Source organism: Carassius carassius, chromosome 34 (genome assembly GCF_963082965.1).
Source record: "Carassius carassius chromosome 34, fCarCar2.1, whole genome shotgun sequence".
In the NCBI taxonomy this organism is placed as follows: domain Eukaryota; kingdom Metazoa; phylum Chordata; class Actinopteri; order Cypriniformes; family Cyprinidae; genus Carassius; species Carassius carassius.
The window spans coordinates 16,545,039-16,572,735 of record NC_081788.1 but is presented as its reverse complement, the minus strand read 5'-3'; the positions used below and the strand labels follow the sequence as shown (position 1 = coordinate 16,572,735).

General features: G+C 36.0%; 1 protein-coding gene across 2 annotated transcripts in view; it reads right to left on the bottom strand.

The window, feature by feature from the left end:
- Positions 1-27,697, bottom strand: part of LOC132115178 (chemokine-like protein TAFA-2) — an 84,692-nt gene that overhangs the window by 10,462 nt on the left and 46,533 nt on the right. For both annotated transcript variants that reach the window (XM_059523573.1, XM_059523575.1), the window contains exons 2-3: positions 21,824-21,936; positions 327-476 (exon numbers count right to left, since the gene is read on the bottom strand). In XM_059523573.1, the coding sequence (XP_059379556.1) occupies positions 327-476; positions 21,824-21,935 (262 nt within the window). In that variant the 5' untranslated portion in view covers position 21,936. The remainder of the gene's footprint in view (positions 1-326; positions 477-21,823; positions 21,937-27,697) is intronic.

Sequence of the window (27,697 nt, the reverse complement as noted above, 5' to 3'; positions counted from 1 at the left end):
AGTGTTGACACAATATTAAATGAAACAGCCATACAGCTGAGTGAGACAAAGAGACCCAAAGACAGTGAATGAGAAATAGGGAGAGGGTAAAAGAGTGAAAAATCCAGGACACAATTTCTCATTTAACTCTTTAATCTTGTATATATAAAGGTGCATTTTCAAATCAATCCGGTTAATCCAGACACTAAATGCATGGAAATAGTGAAGCGCAATGAGTTTTTAAATTAAGTAATTATTATTATTTTCAGCACAAACGCTTTAAGTGAATTAACTAATATTAAAAACTCAGCACTATTTGACTGAATAGAGTTGAAGATTCATTTTACCATCCACACAGGAGGGTGCAGCCCTTGTTGTTCCAGCGACTTGTCCTGGGAAGCAGGAACACTTAACTGTCTGTGATCGCTCTTCAATCTTATTTCTGTTACAGCAGCGGTGGGCTGCAATCACCTCACATGTGCCAGCCTTCACGTGCACTGCAACAAAACATACACACACATTTCATAAGAACATTTGTCTCTGAATGACATTACAGTCAGCATCTCATTTACACAGGCACACCTGCAGTCAGTCATTTCAGTAATTGAAATAAATTGAAAAGTGTAAAACCTGATAGCTATTTATTTTTATTTGTTTTTCTAATGCAGAAAACATACAAGCTTTGCCCAGTTTTTTTGAGAACTTTAATTAAAACTCTTAGGATCACACAGATGAAAAGAAGACATAACCATGTCTCTGCATGCCTGACGGCTACTTGCTAGGGCATAAAAATGATTGATAATCTAGCAGAGATCTTCACAGATCTCAATATCACAGCAATGAAAAAGTGTTTGAAATTTGTAGACATGCCTTTGAAAATGTAAAACTGAAACTGCAAGACAGAAAATAACACAGAGTTCTATTAGAGAAAAATGCCAATAATAAAGTAAAAAACAAATGTCTGAATTAATTTTTTTAAACCTCGTTCTTGATCTTTCTCAATCCACCCACTTTGTCTGAAGCATTCAAAACATTTTATTGTGGATCAGTACGTACAGCTTAGTGGGTTTCACCTACAAACACCAGAGGCTTCAGCTGAAATTTAGTCTGAGCTTTTCAGTCTATCTATCTATCTATCTATCTATCTATCTATCTATCTATCTATCTATCTATCTATCTATCTATCTATCTATCTATCTATCTATCTATCTATCTATCTATCTATCTATCTATCTCAATTATAGACAGATAGACATTAAATATTTCATTAATAAATATGGAACATTTTAAATATGTAATTAATATTTGTTATTTTTTCCTCTTTTGGTTTTGAATCAGTTTTACAGTGAGAACGAGATGTTCTCTCGGTTTCTGTGTGGTTTCCCCTCTGCTTGTTTTAATACCAGCTTATCAAACTCTGCTAATTGAAATGTCAAGATGTAAATATTGTGAGTGTTGGATCCTCTCAGTAGAGTGAATAATATTACTCAGTCATTACAGACGGAAACCTTCAATTTGTGAGGGATACATTGCATAGCTCAGAGGGAGTGCCGCCCAAATCAGCTGTAAATGCCAAATTCAAATATTTGTGTTATCGAAATGAGAGGGCAATGACTTTCCTGTATCGTGGGACCACAAGACGGCAAGGAGACAGGCTTGATGCATCAGAAATCATAAGGATGGAAGGAAAAAAGATTGGTATTCTGCACCTTACCAGCCACAAGAGATGCTGTTAATTGCTCAGTATGTTAATGATGTTTGCAGGATTTACCAGGACAGCTCACGTAGTCTCCAGAAACTCTCTGTCTTGGGCTCTCATGCATCAGTGCTCTGGTTTTGAGATCTCTAGGTTTATATCCTTCCCAAAGCTATCATCACAGTGAACCCCTCTTATTACATGGATTTGCAATACTTGCAGGTTCTTGCTGGACAGACTTATCAGAGTTGGACAAAATTCTAAATTTCAACACTTCAATTTTCAATGTTTTCATACAACTTTACAAAAATAAATACTGATTATTAATCTACTGATTATATATATATATATATTTGGAAAAAAATAATAATAATGTATATTATATATATATATATATATATATATATATATATATATATATATATATATATATATATTCATCAGCGGAAAAATCGATTTGTTGTTAAACAAAAGTGAAGTCCATTGAACGCACTGTACTTCTATCCCTCACAGTCTCGTTTTCATTCCTGTCAAAAATGTTGTATGATGCTACTCTGACTGAGGTCTATTAAAGTTGATTTCAAATTTGGGAATTACAGTTTAAAAGGCTTTCTTATTTAAATTCTGAATGACATCACAACACATTACTGTAATTGCAAGTGGTCATTGTAATGATGATGATGTTGATGATGATGATGATGATGATGATGATGAGATTTTGATATGCCAACACAAAACACAGATTTCAAGAGCCAGTTTATCTGTAAAATTATACAATCCCACACTGATATATCAAAAAGTTTCTTGTTCAAAGACCTCAAATGTCTGTAGGGAAACTGACAGTTTGAGACATTACGTCTCTGAAGGCACATCCCCTGTGGCGTAGCTTTAAAATCAGCTTTTTATAGGTTCACACAAAGCCAGCACAAATATACACCAATAATTGACTTAAATAATAATAATAATAAAGAAAAAAAGTGTTTTAAATTCATAATTAAATGTGTTGGGATCAGTACACAAATCCAGGTAGAGCACACCTGAATCAAGGTCTTTACATTTGAAAAACCTGTGTGATATTGCAGGGCTGGATCTAAACTCTGGAGGAAGGAAGAAAGGTTTTCACGAGATTGACAATATCTATAACTCTCTATATCAAATAATATCTCATATCCTACAGAAGAGAGACAGAGGGTGAAAGGAAGATGGAATAAAAAAATATAAGAGATATTCTACTACAGAGAAGTGTAGAAAGACAAGGACAAAGCTATTGTTGAAGTTACTGTGTTAGACTAGAAGGTCTTAAGCTTTCATTTTATTATCGATCTTTTGGATGGCTTTAATACAGTATATCACTGAATTCACTATGCTTGTGTGTGTAGTAGTAGTTATGCACTCAATTGTTTATTCACTGCACTGCAAAACACTGTAAGCTGATTCCTGACAGGTATTATAAAACAATGCCAAGAACGCATACACATGTTCTCATATACCATTAACATGTTTGACTGTTCATAAGACCAGATGTATAAAGAGATGCATTGCTAAAGGTAATGGGTTTTTCTCGCTCCATCTGCAGGTTTGAAAGCACATTTAAATTGAAAATATTTCTCAGAAATAGAGACATACACATGAGAAAACTACCGCACTGAGGCAGTGAGAAATAATTTCTTAACAATCGCTGGAAATGTAAGGGTGCAAGGCCATGTCTTGTGTTTTGGACATGTTCTTTTCAGTTGTATCCCCTTCTTATAGTTTTCATTTTACATCTAATCAATACTCTCAGATTTTGCCATGGTTTAGGGTTTTGGATTCTTGTATATATGGGTGACTTTTATGTGAGTTGATTTTTTGTAAACCTTACAGATTTCAACTATTGTATTTTTTTGTTATATGAAGGCCACATCAAACTAAAAAATCTAAACAATAGATAAATAATAAAAACTGAAAAATTATAAACTATATTTCAATATTTGTTATTAATTTATTAAGTTAATGTACAGCACTTGCTTACTAAGGAGACAATGGTGTATATATATATATATATATATATATATAGTATCCCAAAAGTGTTTAAAATGAAATTTCCACACAGCATACTAATAAACAATATACATCATTTTAAATATGGTGGAAAAGCAATTTGTTGGAAAAAAGTAAAAAAATGACTTAATTCTGATGTATGTCCACTGTTGTTATTAGCTGTATTCATTTTTTGTTTTATATTTTTTGTCCAAAGTTGAAGAAACACCATGGTACACTTGAACACACTCCTGCAAAAGCCTCACAAGGCATAATACATTTACCAAAAAGTGTTTGTTCATTGCAACAATGTTACTCTAGACACATTTTAACCTCATTTCAGATGATTCTGTAAAGCAGAATTTAAGTGTAGTAGTTACTACTGTAAAATTTTCCACCTGTTCTATTTCATACATGACTGTGAACAGGTAAGCATACTAACAGCTAATATCGGTGCTGTATTATGTATGTTGAGCACAGCAATCAATCGCACAAACTTATGTCATTCATAGTGTAACTAAAAATATCTATTGCACAAGAATATTCTGCGTCATTCAAACATGCAATCTATACATTATTTAAACATGTTACACAAACCGATGATTGCAGAGGCTGGAAGGAGTACATGTATGTGATTTCTGGTGTTTTGTGGTTTCGTGTGTATTATTCTGGTGTGTTGAGGGAGTGTTGAATATAATATATAATATAATATAATATAATATAATATAATATAATATAATATAATATAATATAATATAATATAATATAATATAATATAATATAATATAATATAATATAATATGATATAATAAATCTGTTGTTTGTTGTTTAACATATGCTTTGATTGGTCGAGTTGGACTGAAAGGTGAGTCTGATGACATCTGATCTCTTCTAGAGATCCAGCCCTGTAAACATCCCTGGGGACATATTTGACTTTTTACAAGCAGATCTTTCCTCCCGCTTTTTGAGGGGGAGTTTCATGACATGGCTATTAAAGTCTGTGTCATTTTATGGCCATTTCAATCAGGCTCTATTCAGAGGACAATTTGAGCTCGACCGCACAGCAGAGTTCAACAGATCCCCACACACATCGTAATTAATGTAGAATACAGATCTTTTACCATCTCACACACACATACAAACACAGTATATAAGAAAGAGAGAATCAAGCTATCAGTCGATACACAAAGTCAGAAACCTGTAAATCTTAAGAGATATTGTACAAAGACAAATGAAAAATGACTACAATCATTTTCAGGTCGATGCTGATGATGCTAGCTTGATGTCTTGATGTAATGATGATTTTGGTAGGATTTATTCCATAATATATATGTGTGTGTGTGTGTGTGCTCTTGTTTTTGTGACATATCAGGACACTCTGTATAATGACATGGGTATGACAAGTAGAGGACATTATGAGGACATTACCCATGTCCCCATTTTTCAAAACATTTATAAACCATACAGAATGAGTTTTTTTTTTTGAGAAAGTAAAAATGCACAAAGTTTCCTGTGAGGGTTAGGGTTAGGAGTAGGGTTGGTGTAAGGAGATAGAATGTGTGTGTGTGTGTGTGTGTGTGTGTGTGTGTCTGCACCTCACTATCTGTCTGTGTGCTTTACTGCAGTCTGCACGAGTGGAGGCATGTGTTTAAAACAAAGGCTAGATGGATTGAGAATATGGGCATCCCATTAAAAACCCCTTTAACCCACTCTCTAGTGTCATCCACTACCTATACAATACTCTGCTCTGATGTAACAGCTACAGCTCTCTCCACACGAACCACCAGAGTGGTTTGATCTCTTTCTTTTATTATCATTTTTTTAGACAGTGAGACACAATTTTTCCAACCCTTTTATACAAATCTGTGATGTTTAATTACAAATAATACTGCAGAAACAACAAAAATACAATACGAACACAATTCCTTAAAGTTTTTCAATAATGTTAAGAAAACAAAACAATTATCATATAAGTTCTCACTACACACACACACACACACACACAAAAGAAAATCTATTATTTTTTAAATACATGAAATATGCCAAAGTGAACCGCAAGCACCCTGAAATATAAAAATGCTGCTACTAACTAACTATCTTTTTTAACATCATTAACTACAGTTATAATTGAAACTGAACCATAATCTTTAATAAACAACACATTAATTACACCAAAGTGTACTGCCTTCATGCAGTTTGTAGAAGTGTATGTGCTAGTGTGTATCTTGGCCATCACGGCAGCCACTTCTGAATGTCCCATTAACCAAAGAAAGGGTGAGTGATCTCTGGTTTATAATCTCTGGGAGGGATTGATCTCAGGCTATCATCCAATCACAGTCTGCACTTGTGCAGTGATTATATTCATTAGCAAGATGATTATGAAGCTTTGATGAGAGAAAACGCCCTGCTGCTCCGGAGCAATGCAGACACCTGGAGCAGTTGCACTACTGAGATGGATAATGGAATTACACCTGCACCAGTGCACTTTCTCTTTCTCTCTCCCTCTCTCTTGCATTCTCTTTAGTCATTAAGAGATTGTCTCTCTATTAAAGTACAAGCCAATTGCTCTTTTGTTGTAGTGTCTATTGGAGCATGTATAAACCCGATTAAAGCAGGATGGTTCTTATGAATCCTAGTGTCCCTAATGAGTTCCACAGATATAATAGCTCTGTTCCAACACAAGTGAGCTGCCTATCTAGACGGCATTTTAAGGATGCTGACACAAAAGGATTTTCCAAAAGACATGTTCCTTTTAAGATAACATGTTTTGGCCAAATAGTAAGGAAACTCTTTCAGAGAAATGACAATCCCAGAATGGACTGCCATGCATCTATTGAAAAAAGAAAAAAAAAATTAAACAATGGTGGAGGAGGTTGAGAGAAGTGTTGATTTTGAAATACATATTGCCCATCTTGAAAATGAAAACTATTAAACATTGTTTTTATTAACTGAAAATAATTCATATTCAAATATTAGACAAAAAACAAATGAAAATTAGGCTAAACACCATCTAATACATAATAAACCAGTCAAAGATGATCAAATTTGGTTAGGCTGATATCTTAGAAAGCAGTTGCCTTAGGCAGCAGACAGCAAAGAAGCTCAACAGGTTTAGGAACAGCACTAAAAGCTTAGACAGGTAAGATGATGGCAGTGTGAGGAAAAAGCAAACAAATCCATGAGACTAAAGTAAGGATCTGTCAGGCAATATCAGGCAATCGAACCGGTCTGAACAGTTGTTACTGTTTACTGTTTTCCCTAAGCAGATTTCTGTCATGTGATTGAAAATCTGTAAATAGGAGCAATAATGACCTCTCTTGCACAGAAATTAAGCGTTTAGACATGCTGCTCCCAGAATATATTACAAATACACAGACAGATGGCGAGAATGAGCTATTAATGACATCACTTCCTGTGCAGATATAATGAAGCATCATTAAATATCAAAATATTGCAAAACAGTCTCTTTTGGCTCCCCCTCACTCACCCACTCACTCACTCACACACACACACACACACACACACACACACACACACACACACACACACACACACACAACACACACACACACACTAACTCTCTCTCTCTCTCTGCCCAAAAAGAGTATGTAATATTAAAGTCGGATTACAGCAAAAAAGCGGATTAGTATTTTTAAGTAGCATTTGTGTTTAATTTAAATGTTTTATATTAAAGGACTAGCAAATACAAACCCAGTTTAAGAATATTTCTCTCACACATTTCAGATCACTGCCATGTTATGGATATTTATTCTCACTTCTGATCTGGTTTGTGTCTTGTCTCCTTCCAGCTGTGTGTTGCTGGCTGCGAGAGGTCTGCGTGTGGCGTTGCAGGTGGAGAGATCTGCTCTACCCCACTCTAATCTGCTAAAACATGCTGTCCTCCACCATACGCTGTATTTGGGAAAGTGGGGTGTTAGATTATTTAAGCCCCCTGTAGCAGGAGACAGGAGATCATCCCTACCTGATAACTGTGAAATGGAGAGGTTCATGTAAAATGACGGCTTGGCGCAATATCTGCCCAGCAAGCACTTTGCCCAATTTTCCCCCTCTTATCTCTCACTCTCCATCTCCATCAGGGCATCAGCAGCATTGACATTAATTATAAGACAATCGAATAGAGGTAAAAAGTGTCATCCATCAAAGACAGACACACTGAAGGAGTGAGACTTACTGAGAGTGTTAGACACACTAAGGATAACACACTTAAATCCCACATTGAGATTTTCATTGACTGAGAAAAGAGACACGGGGGAGAAGTTTCATAGAGTATATTGGGACCACAATTTTTTGCATTCGCTACAACACCAGCCTCTGTATGTATAATAAATCTTAAAGTCATGAAATCAAAATTCACCCTATCTATTTTCTAAATGTGTGTTATTGATCTTATTGTGAACAATTCATCCATACTAACATTTTTAGCCTAATAATTCTAATAATCAGAATATCAACTGGATCTTCCAGTGAAATTACAGACTTCTCTCTGGTGACCTACAATACTAGACTTCTCCAATCATTTAGTTAGTTTAAGCTCCACCCCTTTTCTTATAATCGACTGCAAACATAAATGCATTCAGATCTGGCTTCATCCAACGAACAACCAATGGATAGAAAGAAGTCCCTTTCCTACAGTTTTTTTCCTCGTTTCTTTTTTTTCTTTTCTTTTTTGATAATTCATTTCATAGAGATGTACATCACAATTCTGAACAAATGATCTGTCGCTACATTCATTTCACTGTGACAAATAACTTGCCTCAGGTACTGTATGATGGTGATAGATTTAATAATTCAATATCAATAATTCAACAGAAAACAGTGTAGAAATGCTGGCTTCAGTACTTTATTTTAGTAACACGTACCAGAAAATGTGTGCACTTACTGTAGAAAAAGTAAGTGCACTACTTGAAAAGTACAATCTCCCAAAAAAAAATAAAAAATGATTGGATCAATAAATTTGCATGCTTCATGTCACATTGCCTGAACCAAAATGCTGATACATACCAATTCTGCAGTATTGTTTTATTCTACTCTATGTCATGCAACCCTACACATATTGGTGATTTTTTATTTTATTTTGTTGTTTAAGACTTGTATAAAGAATGCAGACAGGCTATGGCTGTCTGAAATATTTTGAAATGTCAGAGAGAGGCCTATGGGAATAAACGAGAAGAGAAACATGGGCAGACATGAGCATCACACAACCTGTCTGCTGTGGTCAGGCCTCTTCCAATAATCCAGAGGTTAGCGTTCCTTCCTTCTCAGGCTGACCCACATTTACGCACCTCAGTCAAACTCCCAGTGCAAACAGCCAACTTTCAAACAAATATTCTCTCATGCACTTCAGACCCTTGAGAGAGACAAAGGGAGGGGTAAAGAGTGAAAAAGGTGACATTTTTACGGCTGTCCAATCCTGTTGAAGCCGAAGATGTTATTCTTTGGCTCCAATTTGAGAAGAACGGAACCTTTCCCCTTTCCTGTCATCCTCCGCTTCTGTGTTTCTTCCTTCCCTCCGCATTCATCTCTTCCTCATTTCCGTCTTGTCATCCAGAGTCTCATCAAATGTCAGAGGACAGCATGCGGTCCCACAGTGCTGGCTCCATTGGCATCTTGAAATACATATTTGTGGTGTGAACGATCTCCCTCAGGTCCTGTGGAGGGGGTCAGCACATTTATACAGAACCCTGATGAGACCACCTAGTGAGAATGTAACGGGAAATGTCCCAGGAGACACCACTCTCTCTCACTCTCTCCTTTTCTCGTATTTTAAACTGCCCTTGTCAGTTAAACAAAGATTTTCAGAATGCCTTTCACAACCGTGTATGTACAACCCGAATTCCAGAAAAGTTGGGACGTTTTTTAAATTTTAATAAAATGAAAACTAAAAGACTTTCAAATCACATGAGCCAATATTTTATTCACAATAGAACATAGATAACATAGCAAACGTTTAAACTGAGAAAGTTTACAATTTTATGCACAAAATGAGCTCATTTCAATTTTGATTTCTGCTACAGGTCTCAAAATAGTTGGGACGGGGCATGTTTACCATGGTGTAGCATCTCCTTTTCTTTTCAAAACAATTTGAAGACGTCTGGGCATTGAGGCTATGAGTTGCTGGAGTTTTGCTGTTGGAATTTGGTCCCATTCTTGCCTTATATAGATTTCCAGCTGCTGAAGAGTTCGTGGTCGTCTTTGACGTATTTTTAGTTTAATGATGCGCCAAATGTTCTCTATAGGTGAAAGATCTGGACTGCAGGCAGGCCAGGTTAGCACCCGGACTCTTCTACGACGAAGCCATGTTGTTGTTATAGCTGCAGTATGTGGTTTTGCATTGTCCTGCTGAAATAAACAAGGCCTTCCCTGAAATAGACTTTGTTTGGAGGGAAGCATATGTTGCTCTAAAACCTTTATATACCTTTCAGCATTCACAGAGCCTTCCAAAACATGCAAGCTGCCCATACCGTATGCACTTATGCACCCCCATACCATCAGAGATGCTGGCTTTTGAACTGAACGCTGATAACATGCTGGAAGGTCTCCCTCCTCTTTAGCCTGGAGGACACGGCGTCCGTGATTTCCAACAAGAATGTCAAATTTGGACTCGTCTGACCATAAAACACTATTCCACTTTGAAATAGTCCATTTTAAATGAGCCTTGGCCCACAGGACACGACGGCGCTTCTGGACCATGTTCACATATGGCTTCCTTTTTGCATGATAGAGCTTTAGTTGGCATCTGCTGATGGCACGGCGGATTGTGTTTACCGACAGTGGTTTCTGAAAGTATTCCTGGGCCCATTTAGTAATGTCATTGACACAATCATGCCGATGAGTGATGCAGTGTCGTCTGAGAGCCCAAAGACCATGGGCATCCAATAAAGGTCTCCGGCCTTGTCCCTTACGCACAGAGATTTCTCCAGTTTCTCTGAATCTTTTGATGATGTTATGCACTGTAGATGATGAGATTTGCAAAGCCTTTGCAATTTGACATTGAGGAACATTGTTTTTAAAGTTTTCCACAATTTTTTTACGCAGTCTTTCACAGATTGGAGAGCCTCTGCCCATCTTTACTTCTGAGAGACTCTGCTTCTCTAAGACAAAGCTTTTATAGCTAATCATGTTACAGACCTGATATCAATTAACTTAATTAATCACTAGATGTTCTCCCAGCTGAATCTTTTCAAAACTGCTTGCTTTTTTAGCCATTTGTTGCCCCCGTGCTAACTTTTTTGAGACCTGTAGCAGGCATTAAATTTTAAATGAGCTAATTAAGTGGATAAAAGTGTAAAATTTCTCAGTTTAAACATTTGCTACGTTATCTATGTTCTATTGTGAATAAAATATTGGGTCATGTGATTTGAAATTCCTTTAGTTTTCATTTTATTAAAATTTAAAAAACGTCCCAACTTTTCCGGAATTCGGGTTGTATAATGTGAGAGCAGGCTGCTTTTATTTGACGTGAAGGGATAGTTCATCCAAAGTGACAATTCTGTCATAAAGAATGAAACACAAAAGAAGATATTTTGGAGAATGTTTGAGCTGTTTTTGTTCAAATAATAAAAATGTCAATGGGGTTCAAAAGTTTCAAACTCCAAAAAGGAGTAAGCCAACTTCTGAAGCAATATGGTCAATATGGTATGAACGTCATTGTATATATATAATATTTAAGGCTTTATTCACTTTCAAATGAAATCAAAACACTGATCAAAGCATGTATACACAGAGTACATTAAATATGGTAATATGAACATCAAAAGTCAAACATAATAGACGAGTCATGTGGATTAAATTCATGCATCTTAACATTAACGTTTTATTGTTAACTAAAAATATTCCAGTTGTTTTGTTTTATTTTTAACTGAAATTTGAACACTTGAATGAACATTTGAAATGTTGCCTTGGCAACTAGCTGAAGTTTATGTTGAGGTACTAAATTGTTAAAACTGAAAATAAATGTAAAATAAATCAAAGCTAAATAGAATCATAAAAAAATTACTAAAATTTAAATGAAAACTGATAATACAAAAATAAAAGCTAATTCAATATATTGTTACGTGTTAGAACGTAAGAGTGGTTTAACAAGTGTGTTAGCATGTGAGTGGAGTGTCTGTGCGTTATCTGTTTTTTTTCTCTCTCTCTCTCTCTCTCTCTCTCTCTCTCTCTTTCTCTCTCTCTTTCGCTCCCCTCTCATTAGAGCAACAGGTGCAGCTGCTAAGTGGGTGGGGCTAAAGCGTCTCAACGCATGGATATAAGCAGTGGGGATTGTCTGCTCGTGGAGCTCACCCTCCTGCTTCCTTGGTGTAGATTGTGTGTGGACTGCTGCCTAAAACGATGTTGTGTTAACCCCGAGAGAGCTGTGATGTGTCCCAGTTCCTGGTGAGGAGTTAGAACTGGTAATGGTATTAGGCCGGTATTTGTATTGCCAAACTAATCATCTTTTATTTAAAGTAACCTGCGAGAGAGGTATTTGGCCCTTTTCTTTCTTTTCAAATAGTTTTCTCCTGTTTAATGGTCAGCAAGGGAGGTAAGGATTTGTATTTTATTTATTGTTTAATTCCAGGGAAGAGGACCTAAAACTTAGTTAGAAAACCCCTCCTTTAGTTTGTTTTGGCCGTCTGAAACCCTCTCAGCCTAAGTTATTCCTCATTATGACTATGTGTCATCCCAAAGTAAACGACTAACGGTTGTGTGCCGGTGTGTTTGTGGAAGCAGGAGATTGAACTCGGGCGGCACTCTTTTCTTCGGTGTCGCTCTCGATGTGCATGCGCGTGGCACGTAACAATATTAACAAATGCTATAATAGTATGTACAAAATCCTAAAATAAATCCATTTTGGTGTCTTGAAGTGTCTTCGATTCCCATTGACATTCATAATGTACTGTATATTTGGAATGACATGAGGGTGAGAAAATGCTGACAGAATTTTCATTCCTGGCTGAACTAGCCTATCCTTTTAAAGCCCTATTCGGACGGGATTAGTTTAACATAGGGACGTGGGGTAAAGCAATTTTTATCAGAGCTTCTCGGTGATTTTAGTCCCGTCCGAATGCTCCATGTCAGTAATCATTACGGACAATGTCAGTAAAGATTACGGCGACTTTTACCTTCTGTAAAAAGGTCCGGAGAAATTACCTCAGGTAATACTAGTCCCGTGCGAATAGACCATCTGAAAAAATACACTGTAGTATTTCATCATTGCCTGTAATTTTGCGCGTTTTTTTAAATATGGAAGCGCTTGAAGAAGCATTCACTTGCTTTCTAGGCGGTGGAACAAATCAATGGCAAACCTCAAGTTTATCCTGCATACGACGACACAGACCATTAAAGAAAAGGTCACAAGCAGTTCTCAGAAGCACGGAACTTCTGTTTGTATTAAGTTAATTTCCAATAAATAACAGAATCCAATCATCAGAATGTAATGAATTGCATTAATAAATCGTTTAACTGGACCCAAATCTTTGTTTATATATCTTTATTAATATTATAATATATATATATATATATATATATATATATATATATATATATATATATTATTATTATATAATGTATAAGGTACGTGTGTGTGTGTGTGTTCTATATATATATGTATATGTATAGTCAAACTTACAAAAAAATCAGACACCACCATCAGGGGCGTCGCTAGGCACGTGCAAGTTTAAATTTTAACAATTTACTGTAATTTTTGATGTATTAATTTACATTGATTGAATGTGTATGCATTGCAGCGTAGCATTAACATTAGAAAAACTTTTGCTGAGAACACAAAACTGACGGAGAAATCAATGTCGCACGCGACTGTGTGTTGCCAGGTCCGCGGCCTTCTGGCGGAGTTAATAAATGGGCTACTTTATAACGACTTTTTGTGACTTGATTTTTTCAGTGGATTAAAGATGGAAGGATTTCGCTCATTATTTGTTGGTATTTGGGCTGTGGGTGGCCATTGGGATGGTTTTGGGCTAGTTTTTAATGACCATTGGGCTGGTTTGGTTACGCGGATCTGGCAGCCCAAGCAGCGCACACAAGTGTAGGTGCGTGATTGAGACGAGGGAGGTGACAGCGCTGCGTAATCGTGTTACCCCTCCCACTTCTGACTGTTTTATTGAGACTTTCTAATCCAGTCCGAATAGGACATCAATATTACAGACGTCCTGTGGTAAAGTTATATTATTCCATCTACCCCCGTAAAACTAATCCCGTCCGAATAGGGTTTAAGACTGTGAGGAGAGGATACTGTTTTTTCGTATTCTCTTAAATAGAAGCAACTTTTCAGTACTGTTTCTCTGCACTGTAAGGCCTAAAATTAAAAACATTAACCCATTAGCAGGTTCACAGGAAGGGTATGTTCTGCATAGTTAAAGTTCCCTTTCAACAGCCCTCTCAAAATAACACCTCCACAATGTGAATAGAGGAATCACACCTATCAGCACCTTTTTTTTATCCTTTAAGAATAATGTGTCAGCAGCTTTTCTCATGCAGAATTCTGCCTGAACACATGTTTGATTTCGCGGTAATCAGGACACCTGATGGATAGGAAGCTGTTTTTGTTTATGGAGAGTGTGAGCTCGCTGCCATCTGCTCAGAGATTAAACACCATGCTCTGATGGAATACATAAACACCCATCAAGCTCAAAGCAGTCTGCTTATGACACTCATAAATGCCTATTTTAAATCGCTTACTCTAGTGTGTTTTTAACACACACTTAGGGAAGCCTCTTTTGACCAATCACAGGCGACATAATTAATTATGACCAGCTACAGGCACTTCTTTCTAGAGCAACAGCTTTGCTAGAATTTGTCAGCAAATTATAAATAAAAGCACAGAATATACAGTAATGTTGTTTTGAATAATCAAACACTAATGGAGCCCAGAGCCAGTTGCTAAAAAGGGTGCCTCAATCTAAATGAAATTGAAAGTGAATGATAATAATTAATGAAAAAAGGGATGCATAAAAATACTTTAAAGCAGGGATACTTTGCTTAGCAGAGCTAAAAGCTGAAAGTAGCTAGTTAAACTGCACCCTACATGGCAAACGTAATTGATATATACATATTAAATATAAACATAAATACTAAAAAGCACTCTTTTCATTCTCTGTGTTCTAAAGTATCTTCTTCCAGTACTGAAGACTGAAAAACCACTCCAAGCTTCAGAGTGTGATTCAGATTAAGAATCAATTGTGAATTGATTCAGAACATTTTGTAGCCTCTACACCTGGTTTATAAGACAAAACAACTCAAAAGAGTGATTCGTTCAGGAATCAGGCAGTCTAATTCTGATTCTAAACAGTCACTAAAGCACTACTGTTCAAAAGAAATGATAATTTTGAACTTTCTGTTCAATCCTGAAAATAATGTATCACAGTTTCCACAAAAAACATTAAGCCGCTCAACTGTTATCAACATAAATAATAAGAAATGTGGACATGTAAAGGATCATGTGACACTGAACAATGAATTAGGCTATTGCTGATAAAAATTCAGTATTGCCATTGTAGCCGCACTGGGTTGTACATAATAATTAACTCAAATGATATATAGGGAATTTGGGTAATTAATCAGGAATATGATTAATATATATATCATATTACAGTTGCATTAAAATTATTGAAGATGAAAAATAGGTAAATTGTATATATTAATAACTCATCACAAGGCACTGTAATTTACTCATTAATATTTCAATATTCTATTCTTCATATCAATTATTGTGATATCTTTTACTAGAAATTAATGTAAATCAAACGTGGTTCGTCCAGCAAACAGCCGTAAGATTTGTTTTATTAATTCTCAGTAACACTATCACTTCTTATAATTCCAGGACGAATAGTTTCTGGCCATGAAACCATTCTCCTGTCCTTATAAAATGTATATTACTTAAAAGTAACAAATGAGCTTTGTAGCTAAGATCGCCATTTCATTGACTTCGGAACATGAGCAACTTAGACAGACAATCTGGAGTATATGGAATTTAATAATTGAACTAATAATACATCAACTACGATTTATACAGAGTAAATACGCGTACGGCAATATAGACAGTAAACTTTGTACAAGACATAACGGAATCCAAATGAGGGAGAGAGAGAGAGAAAGAGTGAAAAAGGATGAATGAGAGAATAGGCGTGATATGCAAAATCACGCGCTCAGTTATGTAAACCCACAGACAGTAACCCTTGAAAGGCAACATAGAAATCAAATTATAGAACTTTAAGCAGCATTTAAAATCCCCATAGAGAATGATACTTGCAAGTGTCTCTGTGTGTGCTGGAGCAGCGTGAGCATGGTCCCATAGCTAGGCGTGTTCCCTCTGTCTTCTGAGCTGCTGCAGAATCGCGGGATATTTGAAAGTTCAAAGAAAGCAATGTTTCAGACTTCGTCTTCCTCGTGGGGAGAGGCGAATAGGTGAATAGACTTAGTAAAGAAAATAAACAAAACAACGAAAACGAAAGCTTCCGAAGGAGTCATGAGAAAGGCTGTCCTCTCAGCCCCTGTGCTGAGGGGGACGGCGATAGGAGAGGGACGAGCAACACGTAAGAGGAGAGCGAGGACCAGAGAAGAGAGAGAAGACCTTCCGGGGTCAGCTCTTATGGCTTGAAATGGTTCACGCCTCTGTTCGCGTGAACAACCAATGAACGTCCGCGATCTGAAGCGGGAAAAAGTTCCTTTGTCTCTGTGGAAACACCCACCCTAATAACTTAGGCTTGTCAGATCTCAGCAGTGATATTCTTGCCAGTTCGTAATTCAAGATTAAATACATTTTTCATTAATTTGCTTTAGATAAATGAGTTCGTCAAAGCATGACGATTAAACAGACACCAAAAGTGAAATATATAAATGATCAAAACATGAAGTTACATTCAAATGCAGAATAACACACATTTAAAGATTAACACACGCTAATAAATTGCAGATAGTCCCAATTTATATGGGAAACATTTAATGCATCAACAAAAACAATACTATATACAGTTTTACTACATCTGAGTACATTTTACCATTCTTTTTGTAAGAGTTAGCCTTCCTGTCCTGTTTCCCAGTGGGATCATAAAGTCTTTACGACCTGTTCAGGAGTGGGGTTACAGAAACATGACTCTATTTGAGAAAGTTAAAATGAGGAGAAACATTTCCAATTTATAAGATAGTAAAATTATAATCCTCACATAACAAGGATTAGCCATTTTATGCAACGCACAAACATACCCAAAATACATATTATTAAGGACTTACATGATGAGTGTAAGATAAAACATTTGTGGGTGTGGGTGTGCGTGTGTGCGTGTGTGTGTAAGTTGTAAGGCGAGCTCGTAATCTCTTTGAAGCTGGAATGTGTTGTCGGGCCGTGGGGGAAAGCAAAACGGGGGGGGTTTCGTCTTTTTTTTTCTTTTGAGGCTCCCGCGAGTGTCTCTGGAGACTCTCTCTAAGGTGTAATAACTGTCACCCACGGCAGGATGTTGCCGACATCGCGGCGCCCCAAATGGTGAATTATGTTGGAAGATGTAGTAAAACTCAAAGTCCTGGGTTACTCACGTTCTGGTCTTTGAGTGCAGAATGTGTTAGAGTTAGGATTCATTAATATGGAACAGATGGCTGAAATACCATCAGCTCAATAGTGTTACACCATCATAGGAATAAATTATAATAAAATGTATATTAAAATTTAACTGCTCATTTAAATGAATTAATACTATTTCAAATAAAAGCAGGCTTGATTAACCTAAGAGGACTTATTTCAAAACCCCCCCCCAAAAAATAATCCTTGCCAACCCCAAACTTTTGAGTACTGTAAAGCACTGTATATACAGTATGACTGTTTGAAATATTTTTGGAGAAACTGTAACATTTGTCAATGCTTCCCTGCTATGTAATGAACTGATTACAATAGCTTTGCTACCAAAGTGACATGATTTTAAAAATAGCGACTAAAGCCCAAAAGTGGTGAAAAAAGATGGTTGAATAAAACTGAATGAGGCTGGGGAGCTTCTGGAGGGTTTGATGGTGCTGTGACCTACATGTTTTATACCACGGATGAAACAGAGCAGCGTGCTTGAAAATTTCAAATTTTTAATATTCCTTCTGTGTCTCTCACAGGCCATATGGGCATCTCGGACAGGCCGTGTAGTGTCACAGGAAGAGATAACACATATCAGAGAATCATGCATGGAGTTCAAGCTAGAACTCAAGCAAAAAGAAGTTACGAGATTGTGAATCAGTTCTTATAATCTTTGTCAGACGGTCTGAAATGGCCGGTTTTCTGAGCTGTACGACTTCACACACTGAAAACTCATTAACTGGTTAAATAAGCAGGGAGATCTGATGCAGCAGCAACACAACAGCTTTTGAATGTAACAGAATTGTGTTTGTGGAGGTGGGTGGGGGTCAAATGTATGAGAAAAGTGTTTTCTCTTTATCACTTCATTTGTGAAAAAGATCTAAAATGTAAAAACTTGAACGATCTAAAATATGTTTCACACCAACAAACACTAAGTGTTAATTTACTTTGTCACCATTCAAATGCTATTTCTAAACATGCAGTATAATCCATAAAAAAGCTGACTGACTCAAAGATTAGTGTTTGAACGTTACAGGGAATTTGACTGGTTTTTGATATCTGGTTTTATTGTTGATGTTCAAACAGAAAGAGACAGAGAATATAAGGCAGGCGGCAGACTGGGGATAAAACAAGGTCAGGGATGACAGAAATCATAAAAACTAACCACTTTGGTTCTGTCACATGACAGCACCATCGGTCACGAGCTGTGTGACAATGTGACCCTCACACACACTCAAACACACAATGAGTGTTGGGGAAGCAACTTTAAAACTCAAAGCTACTTAAACTACAGTCAAGCTGCTCTTAGAAAATAAGTTAGCTATGCTACAAGCTACAAACAATCAGTGGCTACAATAAAGATATATAAGCATGCAAAAATCTTCAAACATTACATTTTATCATTTTAATTTGAAAAAAAAAAATTGTTTGTTGCTAGTATCTGTCTCAAAAAAGTATTTTTGAAAGAATGACTCTCAATTAGGGTGACAGTGTTAAACTTTAAGAGATTTACACTTACACTAAATAACTGGGTTAAAACCTGGGTTGTTACTGCCATTAGTGTGTGTAAAAAAAAAAAAAAAAAAAAAAAAAAACCTGCACCAGCAAACGCAGCAGTGTATTAACAGAAAATACATGGGATGCTATGCAGTTACAGTACCTTAGTGAGTTTTTCACCCTTACTAACCGTTATGAAAATCAGCGTTTAGCTAAGTATTTTGCTTCACAAAAATGCTACACAGTGACTGAAATTGGTGAATTGATTCTTTTCTATGGTCAATCTCCAATTTGCCAATGAACAAATTCACTAAAACAAGTTTTTTTTTAAACCAATTAAATTTAATTACACATTAAATTAATATATAAAATATTTAATATAAAAAAGCAACTTGAATCATGTACTGTACATAAACCATCATAATTACCCACATCACAACTTTCCAATGCTACTGTACATATTAGACTAAGATGTAGAATGAGTGGAAAACATACTTATGAAAAGTTTTTAAGTATTTTGCTATACAGGTGTACAAAGCTACACAGCGATTCTGTGAATTCATTATGTTAGAACAGGTTAATTGCAGTTAATATTCCAATGAACCAATTCACTAAGATAGGTTTTTCAGACCAGTTCTACAAATCAAACTAATATAGGCTATAAAATGAGTTGAAAATAGTTATGTAAAAGCAATGTTTAACCATGTATTTTTCAATCAGTTCATTCACATGAATAAGTTATAAGCTATAACAAACTAAATCACCAAAACAAGTTTTTTAAAGAATTTCCAGTGATACATTTGAAAACGAGACAACTATTTTGCTTTATAAAAGATGCAATATGCTACACAATGACTTGAATCTGTGAATCAAATCTTTTCGAACTAGTAAATCGCCATTAATCATCCCACTAAAATATTAAACTAAAAAATACAATGAGTCTATAACATGTATCAGTCAAGAAAAGCAACATTAAATTAATATTTTACTATTGTAAAAAGGTGTAATATTGTACACAGCGACTCAAATCAGATAATTTATCAATTTTTATCAGGTTAATCTCAATGAATCTTCCCATTTATAGTTTATAAACTCCTTCCTCTGTGTCCTTATGACACACCTTCCCCACTGAATTGAACTATTTCTTTTCATAGTTTTGATGTCACTGGTCTCAGTGTCTTGTTTAGGGTGGGTAGGTTTAGGACATGTCAGACAGACAGAGCGAGACTCATGTTTTACAGGGCAGAAGGGCACAGGACACACACACACACACACATATTCAGAGGGCAGGAGAGCTCAGGACTGCAGTCATCCACAAGAACCATGTCTCTTCCTGCGTTTCATCTCACGACACACTCATCTGTCTCTGTCTCTCTTTCCACACTTCTGTATCTTTCTCTTCTTTATGCCCTTCAATAGATCCCTGCAGCATTTCTCCCTCCTTTACTCTCTCTCTCTCTCTTTCTTTCTCTCTCTCTCTCCAGGGATATTAGTTTTATTGAGAGGATGAGCCTCATAAAGAATGACCTACGGTAGCAGCACACTTTCTGGCTATATTCCCTGTGTATGTGTGTGTGCAAAACAAATACTTCACTCTCATTTAGCTCATTGTCCCTGAAGCTTTTGCTGCTCGTATAGAGAAGAAGAGTTTAGAGTTATTAGTTTCTCCCTCCCAGTGGTTTAGTGTGTGTGTGTGTGTGTGTGTGTGTGTGTTCAGTCACCTCGCTCTGACCTGTTAGCAGTAGTGTGTAATTAACTGATTCTCTGAACTATTTGCCACCTCTCAGTGGCTGACATATTTAAGTTCTGGACTACTTATCCAATCAAAGTGAAGAATTATCGTGCAGGGAAGACTGTAGTAAACAAAAGCACACAGATTTTATAGGCAGCGGCTATTTGCACTAAGTGCAAACAGCAATAGATGTTACACTAAGTGTAAAAAGCAATGGATTCTATTTACACTAAGTGCAATAGTGGTACATAGATTCTATTAACACTATAAAAATACCAGTATTTTCTGCTATTTCTGTACCAGTATTTTCTGCTATTTTATACTACTTATTGCAAATAGTGCCAGATAGCTGCATTAGGGGTTGCAAGACTACTGATTTCTACTAGTCGATTTAAAAATTAAAATACTCGAGTTACTCTAGTTACTCGACTACTCGTGGTTCATGCTATTGTAAATGAAAACTCATTAACTAGTTTTTTAATCAATAAACGCTTATTAATTCATAGCCTTATGCAACAATTACATATGTAAATTGTCAACACTTTATAATTATTACATTACATATTAAAATTTTCATGTAACCGCCAGTATTTGTATCTGAATTTGTATCTGTAACAATCACAATTTTTTTGTATCTGCATTTGTATACAACGTTGTACAGTTACTTGATAAGACCATTATGACTATCTTTTTTTCTTATAGTTAAACAAGTATGTCTTGTTAAACTAAAATAATTATTCATTTCTAAAATAATATTTATCATGTATGGCATCCCTCAGGAATCCATAAACTGATAAATCCACCCTTTGAATGCAATGCAACTCATTTTAGAAAGTGTCTGTCAGTTGCATAAATCAGAATCAGTATACAGTCTTCAATTACTACATAAAAGAAACAAGTTCTTATGCCAAATAAACTCTTATCACTTTCTTCTGGAACATTCTGCAGCAGCCTCTACATGACTACAGAGACGTCAGTGTCCTGCGGTCCATCAACTCTTCTCCTCATAAACAGAGAACATTCACTGGAACATTTTAAGCTGAATTAACCATCCACCTACCACTGAGCTGTCTACAAAAACTCTCTGTCTTTGGTTTGCGCTTATATCGTTCAAATTTCTGGTACAGATAGACACAAGAACCAAACTTCTGATCTTTAAAAGCCAAATTAAAATGTTTATGGTAATATCGCCCCAAATCTAACTTCATGCAATCAACATAAGCTGTTTTTTAATGAGACGGCTCATTAAAATGATCAACACTGTAGATTAAAATGAAAAAAAGCAATATTAACGAGCTTTACCGAATGAACCTTGACCTTGACTTACCGATGTGACTGCGGTGAGAGGAGGCATCAGACAGATGACCCCAGAGAGACAGAAGGGTCAACAACACCAGCAAGAGCCACGCGCACACCCTCTGTGCCGCCCGCTCCTGCATTCTGAAACACACACACACACACACAAAGCATTTTAGCACATGAGCATTACACTGATCTCATTCCCTCGTTCAGTGCTATCTAAATGTCATCATGTTGTTCCTGAATGTTTTCTGATACAATGATGAGTGCTCCAAAACACTGAATTATACAATTACTTATAGAGAGAGAGTAAGCCTTTAACTAGTGGTTGATGCTGGTACTGATTTTGGTAATGTTGTTGTCTGTCTGTTTGGTTTGGGAATTTTTTGGGGCTTAATGTATTTTTAAATTTGCTACCCATTCTCAATGGGTATATGACATCAATTGGTAGATTTAAGCTTAAATTAGCAAAGTCAGTTCCCTTCCAGCCTCCTCACAATGCAACTCTGGATGAAAATAATTGATAATCTAATTAAATTAAATAATCAATCTAAAGAAATTAACTAGTAAAACTACATAGACCAGTAGTCTAAGAAGAATATTATAACTGGGCACATATCCAAAAACAAGGCATTGATGAGAAGCTGCTTTTTAAAGAGCTGATTCAGGTGCCTGGACTGCAGTAGTGGAGCAATGCTGTACAGTAGTTTCTGCATCCTCCACAATCTACCATTATGCAACTGGCCTGCAAAATGGGGAACTGAACTGTGCAAATTGCATTCAGCACTAATTTTTGGGCATGTTTGCACTGTTACCTGATTTGCATAATGCCATTAGTGAATTGGGTGCTAACACAACACAAATAGCATGCACAAATAAATGACATTATTAGTGGGCACAGTTCATTCTTAGTGAACTCTCCCATATCCCCCCCCCTGCAGTTTTGTAATGGAGGCCTGTGAGTTGCTCTTCTGATTAGTATCAGTTTAATAATGAATTTGCCTCTTTACATTCATGGTGCACAACACAACTCCAGGCACATTATTCAGCAGACTAAAAAAGACAGATTTTGTGTGGGGAAAAAGAGAAATGTTAGGGAATGGCGTGTTTTGAAGCAAGAGAGATAAACAACATAAAGGGGTGATTTGGAAATAGTTTGCCTGGCTCAGGGAAGTCTATGAGCCACTGTGGGAATGTGTCAAATTATGCAGATTACCGTACTAATTATCTTTCAACCAGCAGAGCTCAATAGAAATCTCTCCTGTTCAAACTGAGGGGTGGGCAGGAAAACCCCTGCCTGGAGGGAGTTTTACAGTGTGAAGGTGGATTGCCATGAACAAACAAAAAGATACTGTTGCTGACATTTATATTCTCACATCATACCCAGAAATATGCGTTATTTCCGCACCACACCACCACATTTTTTCCAAACAGTTTTCCCATTCAATTCCATCTCCTCATTGTTACGACAAACAGCTTTTTTGGGGTTTACTTACAGTCATTGCATATTAAGCTGGGATAGAAGTATTTTGGCACATAGAAAAATAGAAAACTCATCAGTATTAATATTTAATTCTGTAATGAGTACTACTGTATAAATAGAAAATATAGAAACTGAAATGCAGTTTGTAGTCAAGTCTCATTCAATTTAGAGTGTCATCAGCAAAATTTGTAAAATAATACCAATTGAACTTCATTATACTCCCTAACAATCAACAGATTGATCACACAGTAGAAGGACATTGTATGTATTAGTGTGTTGGGTTGAGTATTTGTTGTGTTTGCTCTGACTGCTCTTTTTTGATGGCTAAACTTCTGCTCTGTGTTCATTAGTTCTTTAGTAACTCTCAGTAAACACTGCCAAACACCCACTAGCTAGAGTAATCAACATGTCTCTGCATTAATACCAGTCAAGCTTAATAACTAGCAAATCTCCAGCTAGGCTTTCATTGCTAGCTATTTAGTTTTTACAATTCTTTAACAATATCAGAAAAAGGCAAAGAGTTATTATATATATATACATATATATATATCAGTATTGTATCTGGTCAGTACTGAAAAGAAAATGTTTCATTTTATGCAAAATCCAATATCCAGTTATTTAAATAGCCGCTGTCTTTTATCAATGCCATTTATGTTTTTTGTTAATACTGCACATAGCACTAGTCAACTAAATGAATGTAAAATGGCAAAGATGAATTCACTTTTGGAGCTTGAATGTAAGGGAAATGTCGTTTTGGAATTTCTGTTCATGATGTAATTTTATTTAATTGCTGTAATTAATTTATAGCATTAACAAGATGATTTGTTCAATTCATTTTGGAAGCGATGACTGATGAATGTATTTTTAGTCCAGTGCCTGTATATAATTACGGTATATAATTATAGATTAGTGTTGACCAGGTTCAGAGGCTGTCAAATGTGGGTCAACTTATTATGTTGTGTATTTTCATCAGTTTTAATATGAAAAATTCATTTCGTATTGATTCAATTGATTTATTGCATTTTGAGAAAAAAAAATATCATGGATTTATTGCATTTTGAGAAAAATAAAAAAATAAAAAAATAATATATTTTCTTTTTATTTGAATAAATCTTTGAAAATCAAAACCTGAATTAGAATTTTTAATGTTATTATAACCTAAAGATGCTATGTGAAAGTTTGAAACAGAAAATAGTGGTTTTCATCTTGCCACTTTCTTGGTAAGAATTTTTTTTCACTGTAGTGGTAAATCCTTGTATTTATTTTAATGTTTTTCCTCCCTTTTTTAACTATTTACTTTCCAGTTATCTACTAACAAAGGCCTGCATCTGCAACAAATGTACTGTTATTTTTCAGGCCAAAAGGCACACCAGAGATGAGACTGTAAAAGTGAAAAATAAAGGATAGAGAGAATGGTTGAAAGTGTGCATTGGAGAAACATCTTTCTGATCAATTGATTCAGCAAAAACATTTCGCACACTTTTTCCTCCATCCAAATGAATGAAAAAAAAGGTTCATTTGCAACCACAGATACACTTAATTGGCAGTATGTTGTATTTCAGAGATAGAGGAGCAGTATTTTAGAGTTGTAAGGCTGTGTTGTTGATACAAGGGGCAGTATTTCTTTCTATGGCAGAATTTGAGTGATAAAATTTGTAGTATGACAGAGAAAATAGAGAAATTCTGTTGCAGAAGGGCAATATTTCAGAAACAGAAGTGCAGTTTTTGAGTGTGAAAACGATTTAAAGGGGTCATATGATGCGAATTAAATTTTTTCTTTCTCTTTGGAGTGTTACAAGCTCTTGGTCATGAAGAAGATCTGTAAAGTTGCAAAGACTAAAGTTTCAAATACAAAGAAATATTCTTTATCAAAGTTAAGACCCCTTAAACAGCTCATTCAAACACACCCCCACTAGTCTACATCACTATGTGGAAATATTTGAGTAATGCCGCCTGAATGTGCATGCAAAGAAAGAAGACATGGTTTCAGTAACCGCAGTTAGTGTTGAAGCAGTCATGTCAGGGAGATGCTGTGTGTATCTAGGCGAAAGCAAAAGCACTTTATTTGGCTTTCCGAAAGTAGATGCATTTAGAAATCTTTCAGATTACTTACAATAGAAAAGTGTTTCCACAGCCGTATTAAGCTAATACTTGCTGTGAGTTTTTTTCTTTTCTTACCCAGTTAATGTTTCACATTACAGCAGCTGCATCTTAAACATTCTCACACACACACACACAGAGAGAGAGGGGGGGGGGGGCAGGGGTCTCCGTTCCATTCATTTTAATTAGTCCCACTGGAATTTTGCAGATGGTGATATCATCACACGCAGACATTTCTGTTTCATTTTCTCCCCAAGTACAGTATATGTCCACATCAGACCTCTCTCTCTTGCTCGCTCACATGCTGTCTCTCTTTCTCTGTGTGTCTCTCTCATTCAGTATTTTAAACCATGGTCTAATGGTTCTATCCTTATTTGGTTGGCCAAGACTGAAACAATCATACTATGTCAGAAAGCTCACATCCTTTCATGTAATGGTTTAAGTTAAACACTAGCTACAAATCAACACACACAAAATAAACACACACTCGCACAGAAATATTCACACAACTTTAGTATTGTAGACCTCATTATGACCGACAGACCAAAAGGCATCAAAGAATATTCACCCATCACCTAAAGCCCCTTTCATCTTCTCTTCCTACTTCCATTCAGACAGGTTTTCCAGTCCTGTAACAAATGCTGCAGGCTAGTAGCTGTGCTGCTTTGTGCACTATAAAATTAATGTGTTTGTAGTTCTACTGTTCTCCCTCTACTCTCTCTCACTATTTCTCTTTCTCCTTCTCTCTCCCTTAAAGGTACAATCTGCATATCCGAACACACGGCTGCATAAGAATGTCTAAAGATATTAATGCATCAGCACTCATTAGAATATATATTTTTTTATCTATCAGCAGTCTTTAAAATCAATGAACAATGCGCATGTTGAGAAGCTCTGGGGCCTAATGTGCAGTAATCAATACTGACATGTCAGGTTATGCTGGTAAATAAAAATTAGTTTTGACGTGACCTGGCCTGATTAAATATTCAGTAGTTCAGTTTTTACCTGATAATATTTTCACCATCTACAGAGCCATAAAATTGCTATATCAGAGGTTTTTAAACCTAAAATACCACAATGCAGTGCCAGCAAGTGTGTGGGATTTACAAAATTTATTTTTAGGGCTGTTAAAGTTAACATGTTAATTTAGGCTATCAATTAAAATTGTTAACAAATTTTTTTAAAAGACAATTACCTCTTTTTCATAAATACTGATTAGTGTTATTTTGGAGAAAAAAAAAACATCTTGCCTTTATATTAATAGTAGGCTATATTGTATCAAAACGTTGCTCCTAAAACCCCTATTCTAAATGGATACTTTTACTGTAGCAATATTAGCTACAAAGTAATTCCATGACTGCTATAAATTCACCTAAACACAGGTTTGCTGACAACAGTGCCAAACAAGCGGGAAGCTGCGAAAATTACTTCCTTAACATTTTTTATATTTAGTAATGTTTCACAATCTATATAATACTCCATCGGTGGCATTTAAATCACCAGAATTTGGCATTACCACATCACAGACATAAACGTTTGTAATGCATAAGAACACATGTACAAGATCAATGATATAGACATAGCGAAACACAATTCTTTAAATTTATTAAAAAACATAATACAAATTCATATAGGACAAATCAACTGACTCCAAACTCTGTCACAGCTGTCCAATCCATAATGTTGAACATTGAATAGGGATTCAGTACAAACCAAGTCACAAAACAGTACAAGAATTATCTGAGTTTTCTCTTAAAAGGAAGAAGCTTTTATGAAACTCCTGGGTCTTTATCTGTGTATGTGTGTGTAATCTGTATAAACCCTACACTAAAATGTAATGTCACAGTTGTGGGTTGATAAGATCAGTTCATGTGTATCAGTTTACTCAAATGGTCACAAATCACATCCAACACTGGTAGACATCAGCCTCTGACTGAACCAACTCACTAGAATGAAAAAGACAGACATCATGAGAGAGAGGGTTGAGGATTTATTTTATATTTTTTTTCCACAGGGATATTTTTATTCGTCTGATAGGTGTTCATGGCCAGTGTGGCTGGCAGAGACAGTGCTGGTGAAAATAATGACCATGAGTTGGCATCCTTTCTCTGTCATGTGGCAGATTCTGTCAGGTAGCAGGCATCTGATGAAGAGCTGAACTAGAAAGAGTGACTCGCTTACTGTGCCAGTGGACCAAACAGGTGGTCAAATCTGGCCAGCAATAAATCTGACGGTTTTCATCAGATATTTAATCCCTCCCACACACACCTGATCTCAATCAAACACTGGCACCAGAAATGACAACCAATTAAAAATGAG